The sequence below is a fragment of the Carlito syrichta genome, unplaced genomic scaffold, assembly GCF_000164805.1.
Source record: "Carlito syrichta isolate Samal-C Ts95f unplaced genomic scaffold, Tarsius_syrichta-2.0.1 Scaffold287654, whole genome shotgun sequence".
NCBI classification, from domain to species: Eukaryota; Metazoa; Chordata; class Mammalia; order Primates; family Tarsiidae; genus Carlito; species Carlito syrichta.
Genome location: NW_007231750.1, coordinates 500,901 through 524,676, shown reverse-complemented (window position 1 = coordinate 524,676; position 23,776 = coordinate 500,901). Strand labels below are relative to the sequence as shown.

General features: G+C 56.0%; 1 protein-coding gene across 1 annotated transcript; it reads right to left on the bottom strand.

The window, feature by feature from the left end:
- Positions 1-1,843: 1,843 nt before the first annotated feature.
- On the bottom strand, positions 1,844-23,327 carry PARVG (parvin gamma). Its single transcript, XM_008052909.2, has 12 exons — positions 23,249-23,327; positions 20,967-21,031; positions 19,690-19,792; positions 18,480-18,620; positions 17,424-17,539; positions 16,045-16,100; positions 13,760-13,782; positions 11,258-11,316; positions 11,020-11,088; positions 8,746-8,847; positions 2,510-2,582; positions 1,844-2,119 (listed from the first exon to the last, which is right to left on the bottom strand). The coding sequence occupies exons 1-12, from the start codon at positions 23,325-23,327 to the stop codon at positions 2,025-2,027; spliced, it is 981 nt and encodes a 326-aa protein (XP_008051100.1). The 3' UTR covers positions 1,844-2,024.
- Positions 23,328-23,776: the final 449 nt, after the last annotated feature.

The window sequence follows — 23,776 nt, the reverse complement described above, 5'->3', positions numbered from 1 at the left end:
AGGTCCCTGCCGACCTGGTGCCCATCCCTGGCTCCCATCTCACTCCCTAGGGACATCCTCCCAGCCTCCACCAATGGGCAGCAGAGATGCCCCAGCGCTCCAGCACCTGTGCCAAAGCCCCTCCCCCAAGCTACAACAAACAGTGACAAGGCCAGAGCTTGAGAGCTCTCTCCTCCATGGGGGCTTCAGCTGGGAGCACAGGGCAGGAACTGCAGCCCGGTGGGCCACCACCCTCCCTGCCAGCCTTGCCCTTCCCGCCCACCTCCTCCTGGTTCTCATCAATGCCAGCTCTGCCCTGCTCTGGAAGCCAGTCCTGGAAGGACTATGTTCAAATCTCCCACAAGCCTGTTTTTTTCTTGAAGCAAAGCATATGCGGAAAATACCAAGTCACGGAGGGCAGGGGACTGCGGCTCCCTGGAGACAACCTGGACCCACTAACCAACAGATTTCTTGTTTGTGACCTTTAGGCAAAGCTCACGCTTGCAGCTGCAGGGGTGGCCTGGGCCCTGGTTCCTTCTGCAAGTCACTGTCTTAGCATCTCCAAGTGCAGCTGGGGCTTGGATGTAGAACCACATGGGGCTTCTGCCTCTGGAGGGTGATTCTGGGGGCCCACTGCTCCGAGGGAGAGGCAGGTGGGCACAGGGAGCAGGCTATGGAGAGGTTGGGGCCTCGGCCATCGGCCCCAATGCCTGAGAGTCTCAAGCCCCAAGTGACATCACTTCACTGGGCTCTCACTGCCCGAGGCCAGTGACACAGCCACGTGCAGCCCGCAGGGGGAAGGCTGAGGAAGCTGCGGCATGAGGGACTCAGCTCAGATTTATGCTTATTCAAGGTCTCTTCCCAGGACCCTGCAGGTTCCCAGCATCCCTCCCAGAAATGCTTTTGTTAAAATAAACCGAGCAGCCGGGCATCGTGGCTCATGCCTGTAATCCTAGCACTTTGGGAGACTAAGGCAGGAGGATTGCTTGAGCTCAGGAGTTTGAGACTAGCCTAGGCAACAGTGTTTTATCCCTACAGAAACAAAAACCAAAAACCAACAAACGTAGCTGGGTGTGGTAGCACGACCCTGTAGTTTCAGCTACTTGAGAGGCTAAGGCAGAAAGATCACCTGAGCCCAGGAGGTCAAGGCTTCAGTGGCCATGATTGTGCCACTGCATTCCAGCCTGGGCAACAGAGTGAGATGCCAACTCCAAAGCAAAACAAACAAACACCTAGAACTAGGCAAGGCCAGAAACATCCACAAAGCTCAAAACAGATCCACACATTGACTGGGCAGGGTGGGTCATGCCTGTAATTCCAGCACTTTGTGAGGCTTAGGTGGGAGGATCCCTTGAGTCTAGAAGTTCAAGGCTGTAGTGAATAATGATTGCATCACTGTATCCAGCCTGGGTGACAGAGCAAGACCCTGTCTTTCTTCTTCCTCTTTCTTCCTCTCCCTCCCCTCATCTTCTTCCTCTTCCTTCTTTCTTCTCCTCATTCTCCTCCTTCTCCTTCTTATTTTTTTTTTTTTGTCAAGGTCTCATTCTGTTGCCTGGAGTGCAGGGCATAACCGTGGCTCATCCTAGCCTCGAACTCCTGGGCTCAAGCAATCCTCCTGCATCAGCCTCCCAAGTAGCTGAGACTATAGGTGCATGCCACCATGCCTGGCTAATTTTTCAATTAAAAAAAAAAATAGCAACAAGGTCTTGCTTTGTCTCCCAGGATGGTCTCAGACTCCGGGGCTCAAGGGATCCTCTCATCTCAGCCTCCCAAAGTGCTAGGTTTACAGGTGTGAGCCACCATGCCCCACAAGACCCTGTATCTTAAAAACAAAAAATAAAAAACTTTATTTAAAAAAAAGTTTCACACCAGTGAGTTCAAAATACTTAGACAGAGGGACACAGGAGCCAGGGTGGGAGGGCAGACAGGTCACACACATGGGAATAGCAGAATTGTGGGGAAGCCCCTGTGGCTTTGGGCTGTCCAGCGGGGCGGGCAGGCAGGCTCCGAGCTCTGGGGGACAGCGAGGGTTACTTCGAGGCTCCTCAGGGTGTCCCATCCACGTCTGCTTTCAGCTTGTGCTTGGAAAACAAGCTGTAGAGCACCCTCAGGGTGCTCTTGGCATCCTTGTTCACGATGTCTGCAGGCCAGAGGGGAGAGGGGCAGCCAGTCAGGCCTGGGTGGGGTGGCCCAACGGTCCGTTTGCCCAGGACTGTGGGGTTTCCAGGCACACAGGGCTTTCGGTGCTAAAACCAGAAGAATCCCCGGCACACCAGGACCATGCTAGGCTCCCGTTCCCTGCCCATCTCGTGACCTGCCCTCCCTCCTGACCGGTCCTCCCCAGCAGCCCCCTGGGGCACCCCACAGCCTGGCTTCTCTGGAGACCTCGGCCCCTCCCGCTCCCCAGGACCACCTCGGCAGGGGCTCATCACCCAGGTGTTGGGCCGGAGGACTCCAGGGACACACACTCATCCCGGTGCCCTGCGCCCATCTGTGGCACTCATGCCAGGCCGAACCCTCGCACACTCACCCTCAGGGCTGACGGGGTAGCTGAGCAGACCTTCCTCCTTCAGCAGCTCCAGGGCCAGGGTGACGTTGTGCAGCTGCAGTGACAAGGCCCCGTCAGATGCCGGCAGGAGGAGGCAGACCCGCTCTAGGACCCGGGCCCATCCTGTCGTTGGCCCAAGCTCCCGCCCAAGGTGTGAATCCCTGACCCCAAGCAAAACCAAGGGTCATTCAGTGTCTCCTTCCAGTCCCGGTGACTGGGGAGCTCACCCCCTCACATGAGGGGTCCACACAGCATTCCTCAGTCACTCCCAGGCCCTGAGCAGGTGGTGTATGCTTGGCACAGGTGTGCATCAACGGGCTGCCACTAGTGAAAAAGGCACCCAGCTGGGGAGTCAGGGAAGGCTTCCTGGTGGAGGTGACAGCAAGCAGTGAGTCCTGCCAGGTAAGGAGATCTTGCCAGCAAAAGGAGCAAGGGCTCCTGAGGGGCAGAGACCCCACTCCCCAGAAACAATCAAGTTTCCCTGGGAAAAGCATAGTTAGGAAACCAAGACCCAGGGCGGCCCCAAGGGCTCATCTGCGCTCGCAAGACAGAAAGTGCTGGATCCGGGCCTGTCCTGCTCTGATGCCATGCAGAGCAGGCAGGAGATGGGAGCTGACCCCCTCCGGGTGGCTGTCCATTCCACCACCCCTGAGCCTGGGCTGGTGCCTCAGGTGTGGCTCCCTGCAGGGTGGAGCGAGCCAGGTCACCCACTTCAGCCCCCAGCTCGGTTGCTGAAGCTCGTGGCTTGGCGTGCCCGGGCCCCACTTGCCCACCTGCAGAGGGGGCTCCCCAGCTCCCCACGGCCTTGTGGGATGCAGTGGGAGTCCAGGACCCTATCAGTCCCCAGCAGGCCCCGTGCATTGTCATTCCAGGTTCTCCCTTGGGCCTCAGGGGCAACCAGAGCAGACTCCCCTGCCCTTGACCTTGGTGTGCTAGGAAGGGAGGGTGGGAGCAAAGTGGGACGGGCCCGCGGTTCGCTGTGTGACCTTAAACAAGCCCTCCTTTCAATGGCCTCAGTCACGGATCCACTGTGGGGGCTGGATGTCCCAGCTGGGGGCCAGTCGTTCCTGGTGCCTCTCCTTCTCCAGTTGCCCGGCTGTCCCAGCCCCGATGTGCACTTCTAACAGGCTGGCAGTTCCCATGGCCACCCAGCCAGGCACGGAGGTCGGCAGGGCGTCGGATGAGCAAGGCCAAGCAAGATGCCCCCGGGATGCCGGCCCTGCCCAGGCTGCCCCCGGCTGCCCCCCATGGGTCTGGGCGGAAGGAGTCTCGGGATCTGGCTGGACGTGTAGGTGCAGCACCTCCCTACCCCCACCAAGTGTCTGACCTCAGACAGGTCGCACATCCTCGCCAGCCCTGGGCTGCCGCATCTGTGCGATGGGGAGAACACACCAGCCAGCCCGCCCCTCCACGGCTGCCCTGTGCCTCGAGCGTGGTGCTGCACACGGAACTGAAGCAGGAGACAAGATTTGGAGGTGCGGGGGACGCAGGGCGGGGGAGCAGTGTCCTTTTCCACGTGGGAGGGGTGGTAGGGTTGGTGGTGGTGCATCAAAGAGACAGAGCAGAGGGGAGGGAGGGCAGGGGCCAGATGGAAAGGCAAGGACAGGCGAGGTGGACCAGCGGCTGTCCCCTCTGGAGTGGGACAAGCAGAGGAAACGAAGGCCATCCCACAGGGCCAGTGCTCCCACGCAGGCGAGCATACCTCTGGGGTGTCCAGAGCAAAACTGAGGGGAATCTCGGAGCAGGCCAGAACACCCCCATGGGGTCCCATCACTGTGTTCCCACAGCTTCCCCCTGCCCAGGCTGAAATATTCCGGGAAATGAGGGCTGTGATTGGTGCTATTGTTCACATTCGCATCAAGAATGTCTCTGCAGGTTGCACGGAGAGTAAACAGCAGAGTGAGTGAGACGAGACCCCGAGGTCGGCGCTCAGCACTGTGCGCTCCCGGTTATCAACCCCATCTCGGGAGACCGCAGGAGCCAGCATCTCCCAAAGAATGATCCAGGATGGAAAGGAAGATGGGTCTCCATGGATAAATGGTTTGGGAAATATAAAGCAAGATGGAAATCCTTCACTGCAGAACTTCTCAGAGCCTTGAACATGTTAGTGGGTATCATGAACCTTCAAGACCATGCGTGTTTCCCCAAGTTAACTACAGAGCCCGTTTGTCACAGAGCACCCCGTGGGACCAGTGTTTTGCAAACACTTCATTCACGCACTTATTTTAAAAGTGTCAACTGATCCTCTACGATGTGCTGGCCGTGCAACAGAGGCCACAGACAGACCAGCCACGGTGCTCACAGAGTTTATGCTTTGGGAGTTGCTGCTGTTGACACTCAAAGTGACCCTATCTGCTGTGTCTGCCACACTCTTTCTGTCCTTTCTGCCACCCGCTGTGCCTGGGCTAGAGCCTCAGACACGGCTCCCCGCAGAGTGGAGAGTTCTGGACACTCCCTCTGAACCAAAGATCGTCTCCCGGAAGAGCCGCCCCAGGTGCCAAGGCCAGCTCCACACACTCGAGCCAAAGCCCCATCCTCCTGCCATAGCGGTTGGAGATGATGGTGGTAAAACTACCCTGTTCCACGGAGCCAAGAGAAAGCAACACCCCAGGAGGATGCATGCGTCCTCCTGGGGAGAAATAATTGAACGAGGAAGGAAGCCAGAGACTCCTGGCTCCGATGGCTGGATTTCTGCAGAGCAAATGATCATCACTCTCTCTCTGTCCCTAGCTTCTCTTCTCGTAATGAATGACAACCTCGCGAAAACACCACTGGCAAGGAAGGCCTGATAATGAGAAATCCAATTTCAAGAGGCCAGTCTGATGCGATAGCAATTCCGCAGGTGCCTCGCCTTCGGAAGGGTTGTCGTCCCCACCCCCTCTGATGAAAGGCCGCTTCAGGGATCTTATTCCACACCCCTGCAGCAGCGAGTCCCATGATACGCCGTAAAAATTCATTCTTGGGGTCTGAGCTAAGAGGCTCCTGCATTCCCCCCACGTTGAATCGGACTCATTGGGAAGAAGGTTCGAAGCTCGGTGGAGTCAGCAGGCTGGCTGTGCACAGGACAGGAGCCGCCGGGTGCCTGTCCCTGGCTTGTCACTGGGGTCCGCATGGTGTGAAGTACCATGCAGAGGCTTTGCACTGAGAGCCTGGTGCTGCTTGAGGCGGGGCTCTGGGCCCCTTGACCAAGGACCCCAGCCCTTGGGTGGTCCTGACTGCCCCCTGCCCCCCTCCTTTTCTCCTCATAGCTCACACGTCAACGTCCTGCCTTCTGGGTGCAGGGTCTGTGCCCTGGTCTCAGCTTCGACCCTCCTGAACCCCAGCACCCCTCCATTCCCCGAGGGAGTCCTCCTGGCTCCCCAGGAAGGAAACAGGGAGGAGCCTAACGAGCTGTGTGCCCTCGGCCAGATGACCGCACCTCTCTGAAGTGTTTCCTCAGGTGGAAATGGGGATGGGCCTCATTCCTAACTCCGGGGCCCAACCTGAGGATTAGTTAGCAGGTGCATGGACATTGCGCATGGGAGATTGCGTCATCGGTCCCATTCTGCACCTGCACACTTTGCAGGGCACTCCTGTGTCCCCACCAAGGACACAGGGCCTGCTCCGGCCAAGAGAATGAGGTTGAAATGGCAGCATGCCAGTTACCAGCCAAGGCCTTGTGTGCCCTGCTTGGTCTCTTGTGTCTCTGCTATTGCTGGGAGAAAGACACACTGGGCTGACTGCTAATCCCAGGGTGGGCATGAGGGGGTGTATGACACAGAGCTAAGCTGCTCAGCTGCCCAGTCACAGTGTCCTGGTCTCCATCTAGTCCTCAGGCAAGTGACAGAGCCGAACTGAGCCCTGACCAGCCAGTCTTAGCCCATCCATGAGGAGAAATGGGCATGGTTTTGAGTCACTGGGTTGGGGTATTTGTTACACGGCATATCTGTGGTGATGGCTAACTGCTGCAGTGCCTCTGGATGGAAGGACCCAATATGTGTTGGCCACTGTGCCTGCTGCAACCACCAGGACCAGCACACTGACTGCACCAGCCTGGTTGTTCTACCCAACATCTCAGCACATGGGAGTGGAGTCCAGAGAGCCCTAGCCTCCAGGGAAGGCAGAGGCCAAACCCACAAGAAACTCATCTCCATGGTGGCAAGGCAAACAGCGGGCTGTGGACAGCAGGCCTGTCCTGGTGTGAGGCCTGCCACTGAATAGCCGAGTGGTCCTGGGCCGGTGTGTCAGCCTCTTGGGGCTTCAGTTTTCCCCTCTGTCAAATGGAGATGCAATGCTACCCTACTCCCCCCCAAAGGGGTATGGAGTGAGTGCAAAATGGGATACCAGCAGTTATCTCCAAAGGAATGTGGGCTGTAACCCAGGGACCTACAGAGAGCTGAGGGAGCATAGAGGATGAGAAGGCAGTCAGAGATGACCGTCCAGGGACGCTGGTGCGAAGCAAAGTGGGGCGGGCTGGGCCGAGGGAATAGCCTGGCTGGAGACCCGGAGAGGGAGAGGATGAGGTCGTGGAGGGCAAGCGGGGGCTGGGAGCCATGCAGCGGTGCCAGGAGTTGCAGGATGGGGGGAGGGGACATGGCCGGGGAGGCGGAATACCAGGAAGCACCTGTGAGGTTGGCTCTGCTCCACTTGAAGCAGGGGAGAGGCTGGGCTGTGGCTGTGGACGAGAGGACGTGGGAGGGAGCCGGGGAAGGGCCCAGGTGGGGGGATCTGGTTGGGGCCCAGGCAGGAAGAGTCGGGTGGGGTCCCAGGTCAGAGGAGTCGGGTGGGGGCTCAGGGCTGACCTCACCTGCCTCTGGGCCCCAAGCAGGCCAAGAGGCCTTATCCAGCCCCAGGGATGTCCTGGCCTATGAAAGGGACAGAAATCTTTCCTTCCCCAGAAGAGTCCAAAGGCTGACCCTAGGCACAGTGTCCAGCCCTGCCTGGGCTTATGCCTCTTTAGAAAAAGAGAGGCAGGGAGACCAAAGTCCTCCGGCCCTGGACTGAGGCACCCTGGCGTGGACAGAGGTAAACCGCCAGCACTCCAGCTTGTCCTCCAGCCATACCTCAGCGTCACCGCCAGTGTGGCATGTCACCAGCTTCCAAGGTCCACAAGGAATGCCTGATTCCTCAGACCAGACCCCACTGAGTGAACAGTGGATAATTCCCTAACGCATTTCTGTTCCTGCCCTCCTCTGAGCCTTTGCTGATGCTGTTCCCTACCCCAGGGAGTCCTTCCTCAATAACTCTTTGCAAACCCATCAACCTCCCGGCTCCCCTCTGACCCAATGCCTTTCCTGACTCCTTGACATTACACAAACCCTCCTCCCTTTCAGGCCCTTCCTGCGACCCACACGTCTGAACCAACACACTTCACTGTGATCCTGGAAGACCACACCTCGTCGGTAGTACATTGGGTGAAGAACGGGAAGTTCTTGAAAACAAAGGCAGGCTTGGATTGTCTTATGCCCCGTGGAGCACCAGGCCTGACACCAAATAGACTCTTGGGGGTGGGATGGACGGGCAGGTAGATGGGCAGGTGAATGAATGCATGGACGGATAGATGGATGGATGAGTGGACGGATGGATGGATGAATCGGGTGGATGAATAGACAGGAAGGTGGGTACATGGACAGGCCAGCAGGTGAATGAGTAGATGGGTGGATAGATGGATGAATCGGCAGGGAGATGGGTGCAGGGACAGGCAGGCTGATAGATGGGCGGATACGTGGAGGGATGGATGGATGGAGGGAAGAACAGGCAGAAAGATGGGTACGTGGATAGGTGAGCAGGTGGATAGATAAGTGGGCGGGATGGACGGAAGAATGGATGGATGGTTGGCAGATAGGTGCATAGATAGGAAGGCAAGGGGATAGGTGGGTGGGCAGTTGGGTTGATGGGTGGATGGATAACGGGTGACTGGGTAGGTGACAGATGGGTTAACACGTGAATAGATGGGCGGGTGGAGATTGACGGATAGGTGGATGACGGGTAGATGGGAGGCGGCTGGATGATGGGGAATGGATAGGTTAATATGTATATGGGTAGGTGGATAATGGGCAGATGGGACGGAGGGTTAAATGGGTGGGTGGATCGATGGATGGATGGATGGGCAGACATAGAGACAAAGTTCCCCTCTACCTTTCACTTCACCTGGAAGTGAATACACCGACTGGTTTGCCAACTCTGTAGAGCTGTGCACCCAGAGGCAGACCAGCAGAGGAAATCTTTGGAAAACTTACCTTTTCTGCAGGAGAATTGGGAGTGAGGTAGAATTCCTTTAAGTGCAGGAAGAAGCCTTCCAGTTGCCCAATCAGCAAGAGTAAGATGACTCCATCCGCAAACTGCAAAAGAAGGAAGCGGAGGCTGTCGTACAAGAGCAGCTGGAGTCAGACAGCCTCGGGGAGCCCGCCCTGCCTCTTACAGGCTGTGTGGCCCTAGGGAAGTCACACCATCTCCCCGAGCCCCAGATTCCTTTCTGAGAAGTGGGGAAGATATTTCCGACCACACGGGGTTGCTATACATAGCAGGTATAAAGCAGTCACAGGCTGCTGGGACTTAGTACAGACTCAATAAAAACAGCTGTGGAAGGTCACTTCCAAGCTCTCTGTGGAACAACCTCCCTGTCACTTCAACAGCATGCTGTTCCAGGAGCCACAGAAACACGGGGGAAAGCAGAGGTGAGTGTGAAAAATACGCCACCAGGAGAAGGTAGAGAGTGGCACACCAGGTGCATTTTGCCGGCTGCCGCATTAATATTTCTGTCTGTTCTGCCTGTATGTTCCAAGATAAAGCTATCGTCCCTGCCACCAGCATGTCATATGCTAATATAATCCTATTGAATCTCTTCAAAGATACAGAACACAAGACAGAGTGTTGGGGAAAACCGCCATTCAGAGTCCTTAATGGAATTTCCTCATATTAGATCTGTTTTGATGTTATTGGTTTGGGTCTGAAATCTTTTCTGCTGATATTCCTTAGTAATACAAATGTAATTCCAGGGACTCCAATATCCCCTTTTATTGAACAGTCTCTAAATACCATCTCCGCACACACCAATATTCTCTCAAAGTCATTGTTTCACCAAGGGAGAGATGAAGAGAGAGTGTAAACCTCAGAAATCATCCTGTTTATAGCCACCTAAAATATAATAAAATTGCAAATGTATCACTTATTGCATGCCAGGGAATATACCAGACACCTGGTGCTCGTCAGCTTATGAATCACAATTCTATGAGGCTGGTATCTTGCATCCGTTTTATAAGAACAGATCGAGGTTCAGAGAAGTCTGGCGACTCATCCAGGATCACACAGCTGACATGGAGGAGTTGTCCTGGGAGCACAGGGTTGTTAAGTGGCAGAGGCAGGATGGAAACACGTGTCCACCTGGCTTCAGAGTCTGGTATTTCCACCCTGCCATGTCACCGTATCAGTCATATACAAGCTTCCCATGTAGCCACATGAGAGGTGGTTATAAGCACAAACTCTGGTCCCAGCTGCCTGAGTTCAAATCCCAGGTCCATCACTTATCACTGTGTAATCTTGGACACGTTAGTTAACCTCTCTGCGCCTTAAATGTCCTCATCTGTAAACTGGGGTAACATCTGTTCCCACATCAAGGGCTTGTTGGGAGGATTCAGTGAGTTAACGCATGAACAACACTTTGCCCTGGGCCTGGCACTTAGGGAGGGCTCTACAGGTTTTAGCAATCGGGGGTGGGAGCATGTCAACCCCACCCCTCCCTGGCCAATGTCCCCCAGAGTCTCTCCCAGAGGTCAGCAGCTCCGACTAAGATCTTCATAAACCAGTCAGTCCATCTGGGACCAGACTCCCTCCCTACCCCAGCCCCAGCATGCAATAGACCCCAGGTGGCCCGATGCCTATGAGGCCATTTCCGGTTGAGGCTGCCAGAGTCCAGCAGGCTCCCCGCCTCTGCCCGAAGACCCCCGGCTGGAGGTTAGCCTCTCTGCTCCTTGGTCCCCCACCATGCCACGGTGTTGAGGGAACATTTTGGGCAGGGAGGCACAGCATCATGGTGGAAAACCACGGCCGATGGCGAATGCTGACTCCTGATGGCATACTGCTCCTGCCCTGGGACGATTCTGTTTACGTCGGCCATGGTGGGCTGAGCTTCTGGGGTGCTGAGCCAGACAGGGAGCCGTAGGTGGCCGAGATGTGCTGTCCCCTACAGACATCTGACACAAGGCACAACCCAGGATATATGCGCTTTCTTCGAGTCTTAGTATCTGATCGTTTAAGGTTAATTATGAAAAAAACAATAACAATGAAAACAGTACCAGCCAAGTTAACTCCAGGGTTGTAAGTGCTCCCATGGTCCCTCCTTCCAGGGTCCCCACCTGCCAGCAACAACCCTCCTCAGGGAGGAGGACCCCAAGGCTCTACGAGGTGACACACCCCCTAGGCCACACAGTGAGTTCTAGGTCCCTGTGGAACCTTCTCTCCTTCCTGCACCCAGTGGCCCTGCCCTGCCTGGGGACCCTCAGCTGTGTCCCTACCTGGCTGTCCAGATTCTGCACAGACAGGCCCAGGCGGTCCAGCTTCTGGTTGACGAAGTTCACAATGGCCTGCCCGAGGGAAAACAAGGCCCCAGACCCGGGACCTCTGGTTTGCGACCTTCCCGCCTGGGGTGACAGAAAGCTCCCCCACCACCATCCATTTCCCTTCCACAGTGTGGTAGGGTAGGTGGGGGGGTGGGGTGGCCAGGGAGCACCTGGGAGCTTTGATCTCTCCTACCTCTTTCACTGCGTTCACCTTCTCTGGAGCCAGCTTAAATAATTCATCAAAGACGTCCTCTGCAGACACAGACCCAATAAACACCTCATTACGATGCTATTATCTTTGTGCCAAACAGGGACTGTTTTTCACCAAAGTTTCTCAGGATAACCAGTCCAGAGGGAGCCACAGTGTTAGATCACAGTTCTTGAATAAAACGACCCCAGATTTGAGTCACTGCTCCCCGTGTTGTGTGGCCCAGGAGGAATCGCCTCCCCGCTCTGTGCCTTAGTTTCCCCATCTGTCAAGTGTGGCTGAGAGTACCCACGAGTGGGGTTGGTGCAGAGATGGAATGTGATAGCAGATGAACACACCTGGCACGCTGACTGGGCATGCAATAGGACTTCAGTAAATGGCCATCCTTTCTGCAAGGGATGCCTGCTATGGTGTCAGCTGGGTCATATCCCCTTCTCTGCCCCCTCCTCCCAGTGCTCTGCTCCACTCCCCAGGAGCACAGAGGCTGCTTTGGATGGATGACCAGAGGCCAGCCCGGGGCTGATACTGAGTTCACCGGTCTCCTCTCCAGGATTTGGGGTTAGCTGAGTGAGGACGCCAGGCCCTCCCAGAGTATCTGAATCTGCTGCATGCAAAAGGCCATCACCCTCTGCAACCAAGTTGCTCCCTCAGGATGTGGGAACAGTGGCTCAGGCTCCCACAGTCAGCCTCAGGCGCCCCATGTCCTCAGACCAGCACCCTTCAGGCACATGCTGTGTTCTGCTATTTGCAGCTAACACACCTCCTGTGAGGTCACTGGTCCTCAGTCACCAAATACCAAGACTGGCCCAAGTCTGCCTGCAGCTTCTGCTACTCAGCAGCTATGTGCCCCTGAACAAGTCACATCACCTCTCTGTGCCTCTGTCACCTCCTTTGTGAAAGGGGTAAAGTCATGCCAGATATCATCCAGATTAAAATGCCCTCAAAACCAATAACCGTGGTGGAAACACCAGTGGTCCCTTCCAGATCTCTTGGTCTGTGGTCAGGAAAATGGTGTCACTGAAGGAGCCAGGAAATGAGAGGCTAACGTATCCTCACATGTATCCTCAGATAGCCACCTGCTCTGTGTCCCTACCTTTACCCAAAACACTGCTTCTTGGGCAACCCCCATGTCCTCAGGCTGTCCCTCCCCCCACATACACAGACCCCACTGCCACCCCTCCCCACCCCCCTTCTCCTTCCTCGCCCTATTCAGCCCACTTAGCCCCCATTCTCAGAAGCTACTGGCAGGTCGTTATTTCCACCTCTGCAGGTGAGATGTCCCTTTTGGCCCCCTGCCCTCATAGCTCTGTGTCTAAGTAGGGAGCAAGCGAGGAGGAAATATAGTGTTAGGATGAGTGGGTGAATGGATGGATAAGTGGATGTGTGTGGATGAATGGATGGATGGATGGATGGAGAGTTATGTGTGTGTGGATGGATGAATAGGTGGGTGGGTAGGTGGGTGGATGGATGAATGGGCAAGTGGAGAGGTGTGTGTGTGGACGAATGGATGGGTAGGTGGATGGATGGAGAGGTGGGTGGACGGATGGAGAGGTGGGTGTGCATGTATGGATGGATAGGTGGGGATGGGTGAGTGGGTGGATGGAAGGATGGACGGGTGGACGAATGGGTAGGTGTGGATGGGTGGATGGACGGATAGGTGGGTGTTTGTGGATGGAGGACTAGAGGACAGATGGATAGGTGGGTGGATGGATAGGCGGGAAGGTGGCTAGATGGACGGATAGGCGTGTGTGTAGGTGGATGGATGGATGGACGGATGGATGGATGGATGGACGGACGGACGGATGGATGGACGGACGGACGGATGGATGGACGGATGGACGGACGGATGGATGGATGGATGGATGGATAGAAAGGTGATCGGATGAATGGGTGGATAGACAAATGGATGTGTGCGTGGATAGATGGGCAGGTGGGTGGAGGATGTTTGGATGAATACATGGGTGGATGGATGGATGGGTGGATGCACAGCTGGCCAGATCAACTAATCAAGGATTGGATGAGGGAAAGAAGTAAGGATTGGATCAGTCAACTGACTGGTGAACAGCAGAAGCCTCGTTAATAACCACTCACTACTGAGCACTCAACCATCTGCTGAACACATTCACAAATTATCTCCTTTAACCGTCACCACCAGTTTAAGAGGCAGGTGCCATTATTAATCCCATTTTACAGATGAGGAAACTGAAGCACAGATAGGCGAGGACATTTGTCCAAGCTCACGTAGCTAATAAGCAGGAGAATTGGTGTCTGAACCCAGCTCCAGAGCTCACACACCTAGCAGACTCTGCCATCGCCAGCTGTGTGGATGATGCCTCTCTCTTCCCAGAGGAACAGTGTCATGAGAAGGAGCAGCCAGCTCCTGAACAGACAGACCCAGGAGGGACGATTCACCCTCCATCAGCACACATCTCAGACACACATGCATGAGGAAAGGAAGAGATTCCCGGAAATTGTGAAAGTACTCACTCGAAGACTGGTCCGTGTCTGTGCTAAAGAGGACATTGTGGGGGCGGGGGGGGGCAAGCAAACACATGGTTAAAAACATCTGCAGACTCATGACCTACTCATGCACCAAGTCTCGGTGCTGGCAAGGTTGCAGAGAACTGGGGCGGGTTGCTCCCCTGGCAGCTTTGCAGATGGGACAGACAGCAGAGCGGGGCTTTGCAAAGAGCAAAGGGCAGGCAGAGGCTCGTGCCCTAATCCCGGGGCGTCCACACTTTGAAACGTACGGATTTTGCTGTTTCTGTGGACCCTGTTTTATTCTGAGGGGATATATCTCAATGACAGTAAAGTGCACACGTTCTCAATGCCCATGTGTAAGTTGACAGCTTGTACATTTTTACGTGTATACACACCTGTGTGATCACCACCCCCCCTAGCAACACAGGACCTGCCTAGCACCCCAAGGCGCCCTCCCATCTCGATACCCCTTCACACACACACACACACACACACACACACACACACACACACACACCAGGGCTTTGAGTTCTCTCGCCATCGATGGTTTTGTCTGTCCTGGAAACCGTAAAGTAAACCATATAGCATGTCCTCTTTTGTGTCTGGTGCCTTTCACTTGTTTTTATTGTTTTGAACTGTTTTCTTTTATTTGGGGGTCCAATTTTTAGCCCCACCCCCTGCCCCATCTGAGTAAGGTTCTCTGGTTCCACTGACCATGGCCCTTGAGAAGGGAGCTGCGTCACACGGGATGGCGACCGACAGCCTGAGATGGAAACACGGGGCTCAGCATAGAGGCTGATGCTGACACGAGGGACAGATGCCGTGCACCGTCCACACAGCTCCAGTCCCAGTCAAGGCTCAGGGGACAGCAGCCCCGGCCAGCATCTTGGCTGTAGCCCCATGAGACAGGGTGAATCCCAGCCACCCCACTGAGCTACTCCTGAGCTCCTGACCCACAGAAACTGTAAGGAGAAGAAATGTTTGCTATTGTTTTAAGCCGTGATGTTTTGGGGAAATTTGTTACACAGCAATTTGTAGCTAATACAAGAAGTCAGAAAACAGTCAACACCACCCAGCGGCTGCCAAGTCACCAGTGTGACACTCAGCAGCCGTGCACCCAAATGCACCCTGAGCCTGAGCTTGTGTCATGCCGAAGCCTGAAGGCAGACCTGCCACCAGCCCGTGTGGTCCACGGCTATTCCTCTCGAGGCCCCACCAGTTCTCTGCAGTGCCTGGACTGAGTGCTCTGGGCAATTCTTATGTGCCAACCTTGGAGGTCTGCTCAGAATCTGGAACCTTCTGTGTTGGAAGGTATTTGGCCTAACTCTCTAAATTAACAGAGATAAATTGAGGCTCAGGGATACCCGGGCATTGAGAACATACAGTGTGCAGGACCCTGGCTTAGAGCACGTTGGCAGGCGGGAGCCTGGACGAAGAGAGGAAGACCGTCCTGGGAGGGCAGAGGAAGCTAAAAGGGGTAGAGCCTCCAAGGGAGGGCAAGCCGGTTAGGGAGATGGTGCAGCAAAAGCTCAGGGGCTGGCCAGAGTTGGCCCATTCACTGGACAGTGAGGAAACAAGTGAGGCTGGGACCACAGGGGGTGCCAGGTAGTGTAGGGACCCAGGGGGAGATGGGTCAGACGGCAGCCAGGGAGCACATGGAAGCCTCATTAAGGTGCTTTTTCTAAGGTCTACTTTCCTCCTGACACCTGCTGCTTGCCTTCCTCCTCAAGTCACAGCACCATCCAAGCACAGCCTGGTCCTGAGTTTGAATCCCAACTCCACCATCCCCAGTTGTGTGGCTCTGGGCACTTCCCTACCCTCTTGGAACTTTCATAGGCTGAAGAGAACTGGCCTCGCCTGGCTGGGCTTTGTGAGAGCCAAAACGTCCTTCCCATAGTAGGCCTTCAGTGAAAGTTGGACAGGGAAGGAGAGCCCACAAATGTCCTGCCAGTAGGCATTCTCCCGGCCAACCCAGAGAGCTGTCTGGACAAGGCAGAGCTGGGCTGCAAAGCGACCAAGGAGGTAATAGCAAGCAGCCACGCCAGGGTGAGTGGGTGGGCCTGGCAGGACAGCCACAGCCCCAGCTGGGCGCTAGCCCCCCTGCAGCTCTTGCAACTCTGCAAGGACAGAGGAAGACTGTTATGCACCGGGCAGAACTTTTGGCCCAAGCCTAGGGGTCCCCACCCCAGGGATTGTGGCAGGGTGGCTGGGAGGGGCCCGGGCGGATCAGCCCCTGTCCACCCCCGTAAGCCCCACCCAGCCCTGGCCATGGACCCTTGTCCCTCCCTCACCTGCATTCTGTGAGTTGTTCCACCGACTTCTCTGACTTCAGACCACTCTTGGTGCTCTAAGAAAGGAAAAGGAAAGAAATGGAGGAATGATGAAAAACTCTGGAACCCGAGCAGCCCCAAGGGATGCAGCTTGCTCTACCTCACCCCCTCCTCGGGGCGGCCTCCTGGCTTCACTGTCCTTCCCCAGGAGACTTGAGCCCATGAGGACAGGGACACATCTGCCTCACTTCCTGAGCCTCACAGTGGGAGGGGGTGGTATCCACGAGCATGTGCTGATATGAACAAATGAATGAAAGAATGAGTGAAGTCTCCTCCGACTGACGTCAGAAGTATAAACAAAGCCACAAAACTGCTCAGGAGAGAATTTTAGCCCATGGGCTTTTAAAAGGTAGGAATGACGGGGCGCGGCTGAACGTGGCTTATTCTCTTCGGGTGAGTCAGTGTTTAAGTCCTCTGTTGTGAAGCCCCTGCTCACCAGGGACCCAGAGACCACCAAGGGGAAGGGAGGGAGTCATGGGAAGTAAAAGCAAGGGGTCGGCCGGGCTCAGTGGCTCAGCCTGTAATCCCGTGCTTTGGGAGGCCGAGGAGAGTGAATTGCCTGAGCCCGCGGGTTTGAGACCTGCCTGGCAACTTGGTGAGACCTCATCTCCACAATAAATAAAAAATTAGCCAGGCGTGGTAGTGCACGCCTGAAGTTCCAGCTATTTGGAAGGCTGAGGCGGAAGGATCGCCGGAGCCCAGCAGGTCGAGGCAGCGGTGGCCGGGAGCGGCCACTGCACTCCAGTCTGGGCGACAGAGTGAGACTCCAACTCAAAAACAAACAAACAAGCAAAAAAAAACAGGGGGTCCCTCTCTCTGATGCTCAGGGTTTTCCCGGAGAAAGAAGCCATGGACTTCAGGGCATGAACCATAGCACAAGCAGTGCATATGCTAACGGGAATATCTGGGGGTGGAGAAATCCAAAAGGGCTTCCTGAAAGAGGAAAACGGGGCATGGATGTAGTCAACAGCACCCCAGTGAGAGACAGTACCCTAGTGGCAAGGACAGTGGTTTTGACTCAGGGGTGTGAAGGCTCCCGAGTGACCATGGACACACACGGCTCACGTGATACGGTCGCCATCAGCCGGGATCTTCACAACATGCCCTGACCCAGGCAGACGTCCTCTGCTGAGGTCAAGCGGGCCTCTGCCAGCCCCACCAGACACAGCATCCCATGCCCAGCTCTAGCTAGCACCCCACTGCTGGGCTAAGGGGACCTGCCACTTTTCATGCTTCCTAAAACTCACCCCAGCTCAGCCCCTGGGCCTCCCCTCAACACCCTAGTGCAGACCCAAGATGCTTAGCTTCCGTGTACGAATCCCTCAAGCCTGGGCCGTTACCTCGATGGTGATGACCTCCACCTGGACGTTGGTCGGGAGGGGCAGGTCGGGCTGGAAGTGCTTGGCCAGGGCCACGAGGAGGTGCAGTGTGGCCAGCAGGTCCTTGTTGAAGATGGCTGGCAGGAGGCAGGAGACAGAAGACGGGTCAGGGCCGAGGGGGCCACCCAAGCCCGCAGCCCCACGGAGGTTCCTCCTTCTCAGAACAGCCCCCTGCAGACCAAGGAGGTCTGTGTCCAGCCTCTGGAAAGCAGAGATCTGGGAGGTACATTCAGAACCTACAAATGTCACTCTGTCTGCCTTGCAGATGGGTCTTTAGACACAAAGATGTTCACTGCAGTGTTGTTTACAATCAGAAACAGCCAAACGTCCTGTGGAGAGGCACTGCCTGGTTGAGTAAGTGTCAGATTTAAGCTGAATGTGACCTGATTCGGGGTCGACTTTACAAACATCAGGTCTTGAATGTGAGACTTTAAACGCAGTAGCGGATGCAGGGGCGTGCAAGCCAGCAAAATCTGGGTTTGGAAACTGACCCTGTTCCTCATTACCGTCCGACCTTGGAGGAGCTGCTAATGCCTTTCAGCCCCGGTTTCCTCATGTGGAATAGGGGAGGGTAGAGAGACCTGAATGGAAGGAAATCCATACCAGCCTGTTCATGGGGGTGTGGTAGGGAGTCTAGTGCCTTCCACACTCGTTTTTTTGTACGAGCAGGCCCTGCAGAAGTCTTTTGGACAAATTAATGAAATGGGACCACTGGCACCTCCTGACAAAGTGGACGGCATGTTATGGGGCTTGGAGCCCCAGTGGCCGTCATTCTCAACAGGACCTCAGGGTTTAGATGCGTGTCGGGTGTTGGCTGTTCAGACGCCTGACCTTCCAATTGGCCCTGCGCCTAGGAGAAGGGCAAGCATACCTCCTGGGTAGACCGGACACTGAGTACAGGCGGACCTGTCTCCGACCCTCCCCTGGCACAAGAGAAATTGGCTCCCGACCCTCCCCTGGTACAGGAGGACCTGGCTCCCAGCCCTCTTCTGAAGCACCAGGTTGAGGCCCACATACCCTCCATGCTCCACTTGGCCTGCGGCTCCTCCAGCTGTAAACCCCGGTTCACAGCCTCCAGGACCACCGCGAGCTTGCGTCTCTGGCTGGCGGCCGTCAGGGCGATAGCCTCTGTTTCCAGCTTGACGGCCGCCAGCTTCTCTGAGAGCGGGAGAGGGCAGTTAGATCCTGGGGGGCACAGCACCCCTTGGGGACCCTCCAGGAGAGTACGTTCAGAGACCCCTTCAGAGAGAGCACATTCCCAGTGCCAGGGCCTGGGCCTCACCCACATCCTCGGCGGACCCACCCACCAGCTCCCAGGAGACCCCCTGTCCACACACAAAGCAGGATCAAGGGGGCAAACTGCATCTCCTGAGCCTGCACCCCACACCCTCCTGCACAGCTGTGTCCACACCATTTCCATGGGGCCAAGTGGTTAAAGCCTACTCCTAGGCTAGCATCCTGACTCCCAGGCTTCCTGAACTGCGAGAGCCTGGACAGGTGACTCTAGGCCTTTCAGAGTCTCAGTTTCCTCATCTGTAAAATGGGAGAGTAACAGCGTTGTTCTGAGGCTGAGCTGTGCCTGCTGCATGGGACGTACCCAGGAGGCATCGACCACACTGGTAGGATTGTTCTACATCTACACAGCTCAGCAATCACTGCAGAGCCTGGCTCCCGGCTAAGCACTGAGGACACGGCATCGGCATCAGGCCTGTCCCTGCCCTCCAGGGACAGACCAAGCATGAGAGGGTGACTCTGAGGTTTGTGGGAAAAGCCCTCTTGGGGCCCCGGGGGGGCAGCCCTGAGATGGAGCAGCCCCTTCAAAGCACTGGGGAGTTTTCCAAACTGTGGAGGAGCACCCCAGGCAAGATCCCAGCCCCGCTGTACCTGTCTCCACCACCTGCCCCAGGACTGCCTGCTTTCTCTCCAGCAGCCTGAGGGCGGTGAGTTTCTTTGTCATCTCCCAGCACCTGAAAACAGCAGGCGCTCCAGAAGTGCCCGAGAGTAGAAAGAGCACCGACTCAGGTGTCAGGGCTCCCGCTTGACCCACGGCATAGCTCCCTCACTCACCGGCCGTGGGCAGAGCCTCTGTCTCCCCAGCCCGGGCCCCTCCAGGTGAGACTGGTGTCCCTAACCCTGGGGCCATCGTGGGGGCTGAGCCAGAGAGCCACCTGTGGGGCCTGCAGGGGCCGGGTTGAGCGGATGGGGCCAAGGCCCAGCCATCACTTACGGAAGAGGTGGTGCAGGATGAGCCCGTCAAACATGTCCTCTTCCAGACTGCGCACCACGATGTGCTCGTGGAGGAGGGTGGCGTTGATCCACTCCACCAGCACCTGCAGGGCCCAAGGGACGATTGACGGGAGTGTGGAGACCTCCCCCCTGGCCCCGCACCTGGCCCGGCTCCGTCCTCAGCCTGGAACACCCTCCTCCCACCTGCCAACCCCTAGTGATCCTTCAAGGCCTGGTCAAATGGCACCTTCTCTGGGAAGCCCTACCTGATCTCCCAGGCTCAGATAGGGGCCTTCTCGAGGCTCCTGCAGACCCCCTGCCTCTCTCTCCATCACAGACCTGAGCACTGTAGGGCTGTCGTTATTGTGCATGAAGGTGGGGTGCTGGGAAGTGAGGTCCTACCACAACCAGTACAGGAAGCGGCTGTGGAATCAGGGTGGAGGAAGAATCAGATCATGGGTGTTTGACAGAAACAGCCCAATGGCCCTGGAGGGGTGGTGAGGAGAAATACGGATGTTGAAGGTGCTCTTGGAGTCAAGAGGAAGTAAGGGACACATGACAGGAGCCCAGGCAGAGGTGACCCCGAGGTGGAGGTGGAAATGGGAGTGATGGCCACAGGGCCAAGGATTCAGCAGACTCCAGAGTCGGGAGAGGGGCCCAGGCAGGTTCCCCTTCAAGCCTCCAGAAGGACCCAGTCCTGAGGACTCCTTGACTAGGATGCCTAGGCTCTGGGATGAGGAGACAATGTGTCTCTGTTGGTTTGTGGGCATTCATGGTGGCAGCCTTGGGAAACCAATATGGGGCTGCAGGTGCCCCACTCCACCCCAGCTGTGCCAGGGCAGTACCCATGGCCAAGGAGAGAACCGAGCACTGGATGACCCAGGCCACAGCTGCCCCCTCACCAGCTCTCCATCAGCCCAGGCAGTCAAGCGGGTGGAGGATGGGCTTTGGGACCAGTGGCCGTATGCCCCACACAGGTCAGTTTACCTCGCTAAGCCTCTCTGTCCCCTCCTTGGAACTCAGGTGACAACCTATGCCCTCAGATCCCATGAGGTTGCTGGGATGGTGCATGTGAAGGCACACAATCGATGCTCAATAAATGTTCATTCATGCAGTCATTCGACAGGCCTTCCAGAGGCCTGCGGGGGTGGCTGCCTGCCAGCCTAAGGTCAAGGAGTGGGGGATGACCCGCTATGTCCACCCCATGGAGGCCAGTGGCCGGTCTGCCCGTGAAAAAACTGCTTCCAGAGCAGTAGGGGCTGCTCAGGGTGGCTGTACCTTTTGCAGTGCTTCAAATTTGGGGTCCTCCCGGGAGGTGGGTGGCAGGTATTTCTTCTTTTCTCCTGGAAATGGAATGGTCATGTCACACGTGTAAGGACCCCACGGGGTGCGTTGCCACTCTCCCTGCAAGTCACCCACCCAGCACCTCAGACCCAGAGAGTAGGTCCTGCCAGCTCAGCCCCAGGGCCCCCTGTGTTTCCCTCCAGGATGTCAGCTCATCTTCAGACACAGCGATATTTGTATTTGAGACATACTTAGGTGCAGAAATAATTTCTTGGTTCTCTGAAATTCAAATTCAACTGCGTGTCCTATATTTTATCTGGCAACCTGACCCATTTAGGTAAAACGAAACCACAGCTCAGAGAGGTGAAGATGTGGCCAGGTTCACCAGCTACGAGGGGCTGAGGGGAGACTTCCTGGCCTGGCCTCTGAGGCCTGGCTACCCTCTTCCCCCCAAGCTCTCAGTCAGCAGCTTCCTGTATTTTAGACTCGCAGAAATCACAGTATGTCAGGGCCAAGAGGGACATCTGAGATCAGCTACTCCCAATGTACATGGGGAAACTGCGTCAGCATGTAAGTTCACAAAATGCACCGCCTGTTCTGTGACCCAGCTGGAGACTCTTCCTAGACATTCTGAAAGCCTTCGAGTACTACCCAGTTCTGTGTCTTCTGACAAGAGAGAACGCCAGGGAATCGTGCACTGAAGTGCCCAGGACAGGCAGGCTCTCAACAAATGCTTGGGTGAGTGAGTGAATGAACAGAAGAAGGAATAAGCTCCCTTCCTGGAGCAGACTTCTCGACACTCAAAACACCCATGTCCCAGCTCTGCTTGCCAGAACTTTAAGTATCTCTAAATCAACTGTGAAACAAAAAATAAATGTTTTTTTCTAAGCAACTAAGTCCCACCACCCTGAATCAGCAGTCTCCCAAGGACACTTCCAGTCTTAAGTGTTTACAAACAGAACATGGAACAGTGAAGAAGTCATCCAGACGACTCTGGACCAAGCCCAACCCCCTTGGCCTGGACCAAGCCCAGCCCAAGCCTGGGGTCTTGGCACCAGGCTCTCGCTCCACAGCGCCCATGTTAAAAGACTGTACTCACGGGACCTGGAGAAAGCTGTGTTCTGCTCTTTTCACTTAAGTGACTTTGCAGTTTTTCTTTGTCAACATATTTCTGTTTTAGCGGTTACATAAGTTCTAGAGAGTTCACCTAAAGCCCTTTCCCATGGGACATCTGGCTGCTTCCTGGTGTGCTGTTATTAGTTTGTGTTTTTTGGAGACGGCAGTGACGGTGACAGCTCTGGGTCCTGCCTGTGTCCCTTTGAACCATCTCCTAGGAGGGAACCTCCAGGGGCAGAGGCCCCAAACTCCCCAGGGGGCACATACGGTGCTGTGCTGAATCGCTGGATCCTACACCTGCCTCCTTTTTTTTCTTTTTTTCTTTTTGAGTCAGGATCTCACCGTCGCCCAGCCTGGAGTACAGTGGCATGATCCCAGCTCCCTGCAGCTTCGACCTCTAAAGGGCTCAGGCGATTCTTCCGCCTCCGTCTCCCAAATAGCTGGGACTACAGACACGTACCACGCCTGGCTAATTTGTTGGTGTGTGTTTTTTGTTTGTTTGTTTTTTAGAGATGAAATGGCACTATGTTGCCTAGGCTGGTCTCGAACTCTTGGACTCCTGGACTCAAACAACCCTCCTGCCTCGCCCTCCCAAAGTGCTGGGATTAAGGTGTGAGCCCCGTGTCCAGCCTCCCACTCCACTCGATGAAGAGCCCCACGTGGGTGAAGAGGCAGTTCCGTAGCCCCAAGTCCTCGGGAAGGCGGCACTGCGAGGAGGCTGTGGAACCTCATCCTGGGGCCCAGAACCCAGCTCCACCACTTCCTGGCCGAGTTACCTGTTACTCTGGCACACTACGCCCTGTGCCTCAGTCTCCTCATCTATAAAAGGGGAGTCATGGCACCCACCCTTCAGAATGAATGAGACGCTGCAGGTAAGAAATGCTTAGCGGTGCCAACTCCCATCAGGCTCACAGTATGTCAGCAAGCAGATTCATCACCGTGACCAATGTCACCAAGAACCTAGAGACAGGAGGCTCTGGGGGGTGGCTCCACAGAAGTTTCCAGGAGCAGGAAATCAGGAAGACCTGGGTCCAGCAGAAAGCAGGAGGTGGAGGTGGGGCAACAGCACTAGGTGCTCATTGACAACATGGCAGGCAGTGCCACATAGACCCTCCCTCTCCACCCCGGCCGCGACGTGCAGACCCTGCATGGGCACGCACCTTGTGGGAGCTCGGCTTCCGCTGGCGGGTCCACCTGCCTGGGGAGCTGAAGCAGGTTGTAGAGGGACTCTGGCTCCATCGTCTCAGGGCCCTCCTGGAGGATGCAGGGGACAGGGGCTATCATCACCCCAGAGCCCTCGACTCACGCTGTGGCCATTTCCTCTAAACAGGAGGTGTGGGAGGATGGTGGGATCTGGGCTCGGTGGATGTGTCACCGTGCCGGCCTAGGCAAGGGGACAAAGCCCCTGGGAGACACCCTTTAGCCAAATCCTGCAGAGGAGTCGAGAAAGGCACGCAGGCTTGGGGCGCGGCCCAAGCACAGGCCTGGCGGGAAACAGTCCTTCCTCAGCCAGGGTACAGCGACCTGTCCAGTGCTCTCCTGAGCCCCTGCCCAGGAGCCCTGCCCTACCTGGGCACTGAAGATCAAGAGAGGGGTGTGGCCCATTCCTCAGAGCTTGTCTGAGGGGTGTCAAGCTCAAGGGTGGGTCCATGTGGGGTTGGTTGAGACAGACACATAGGTGGGCACTG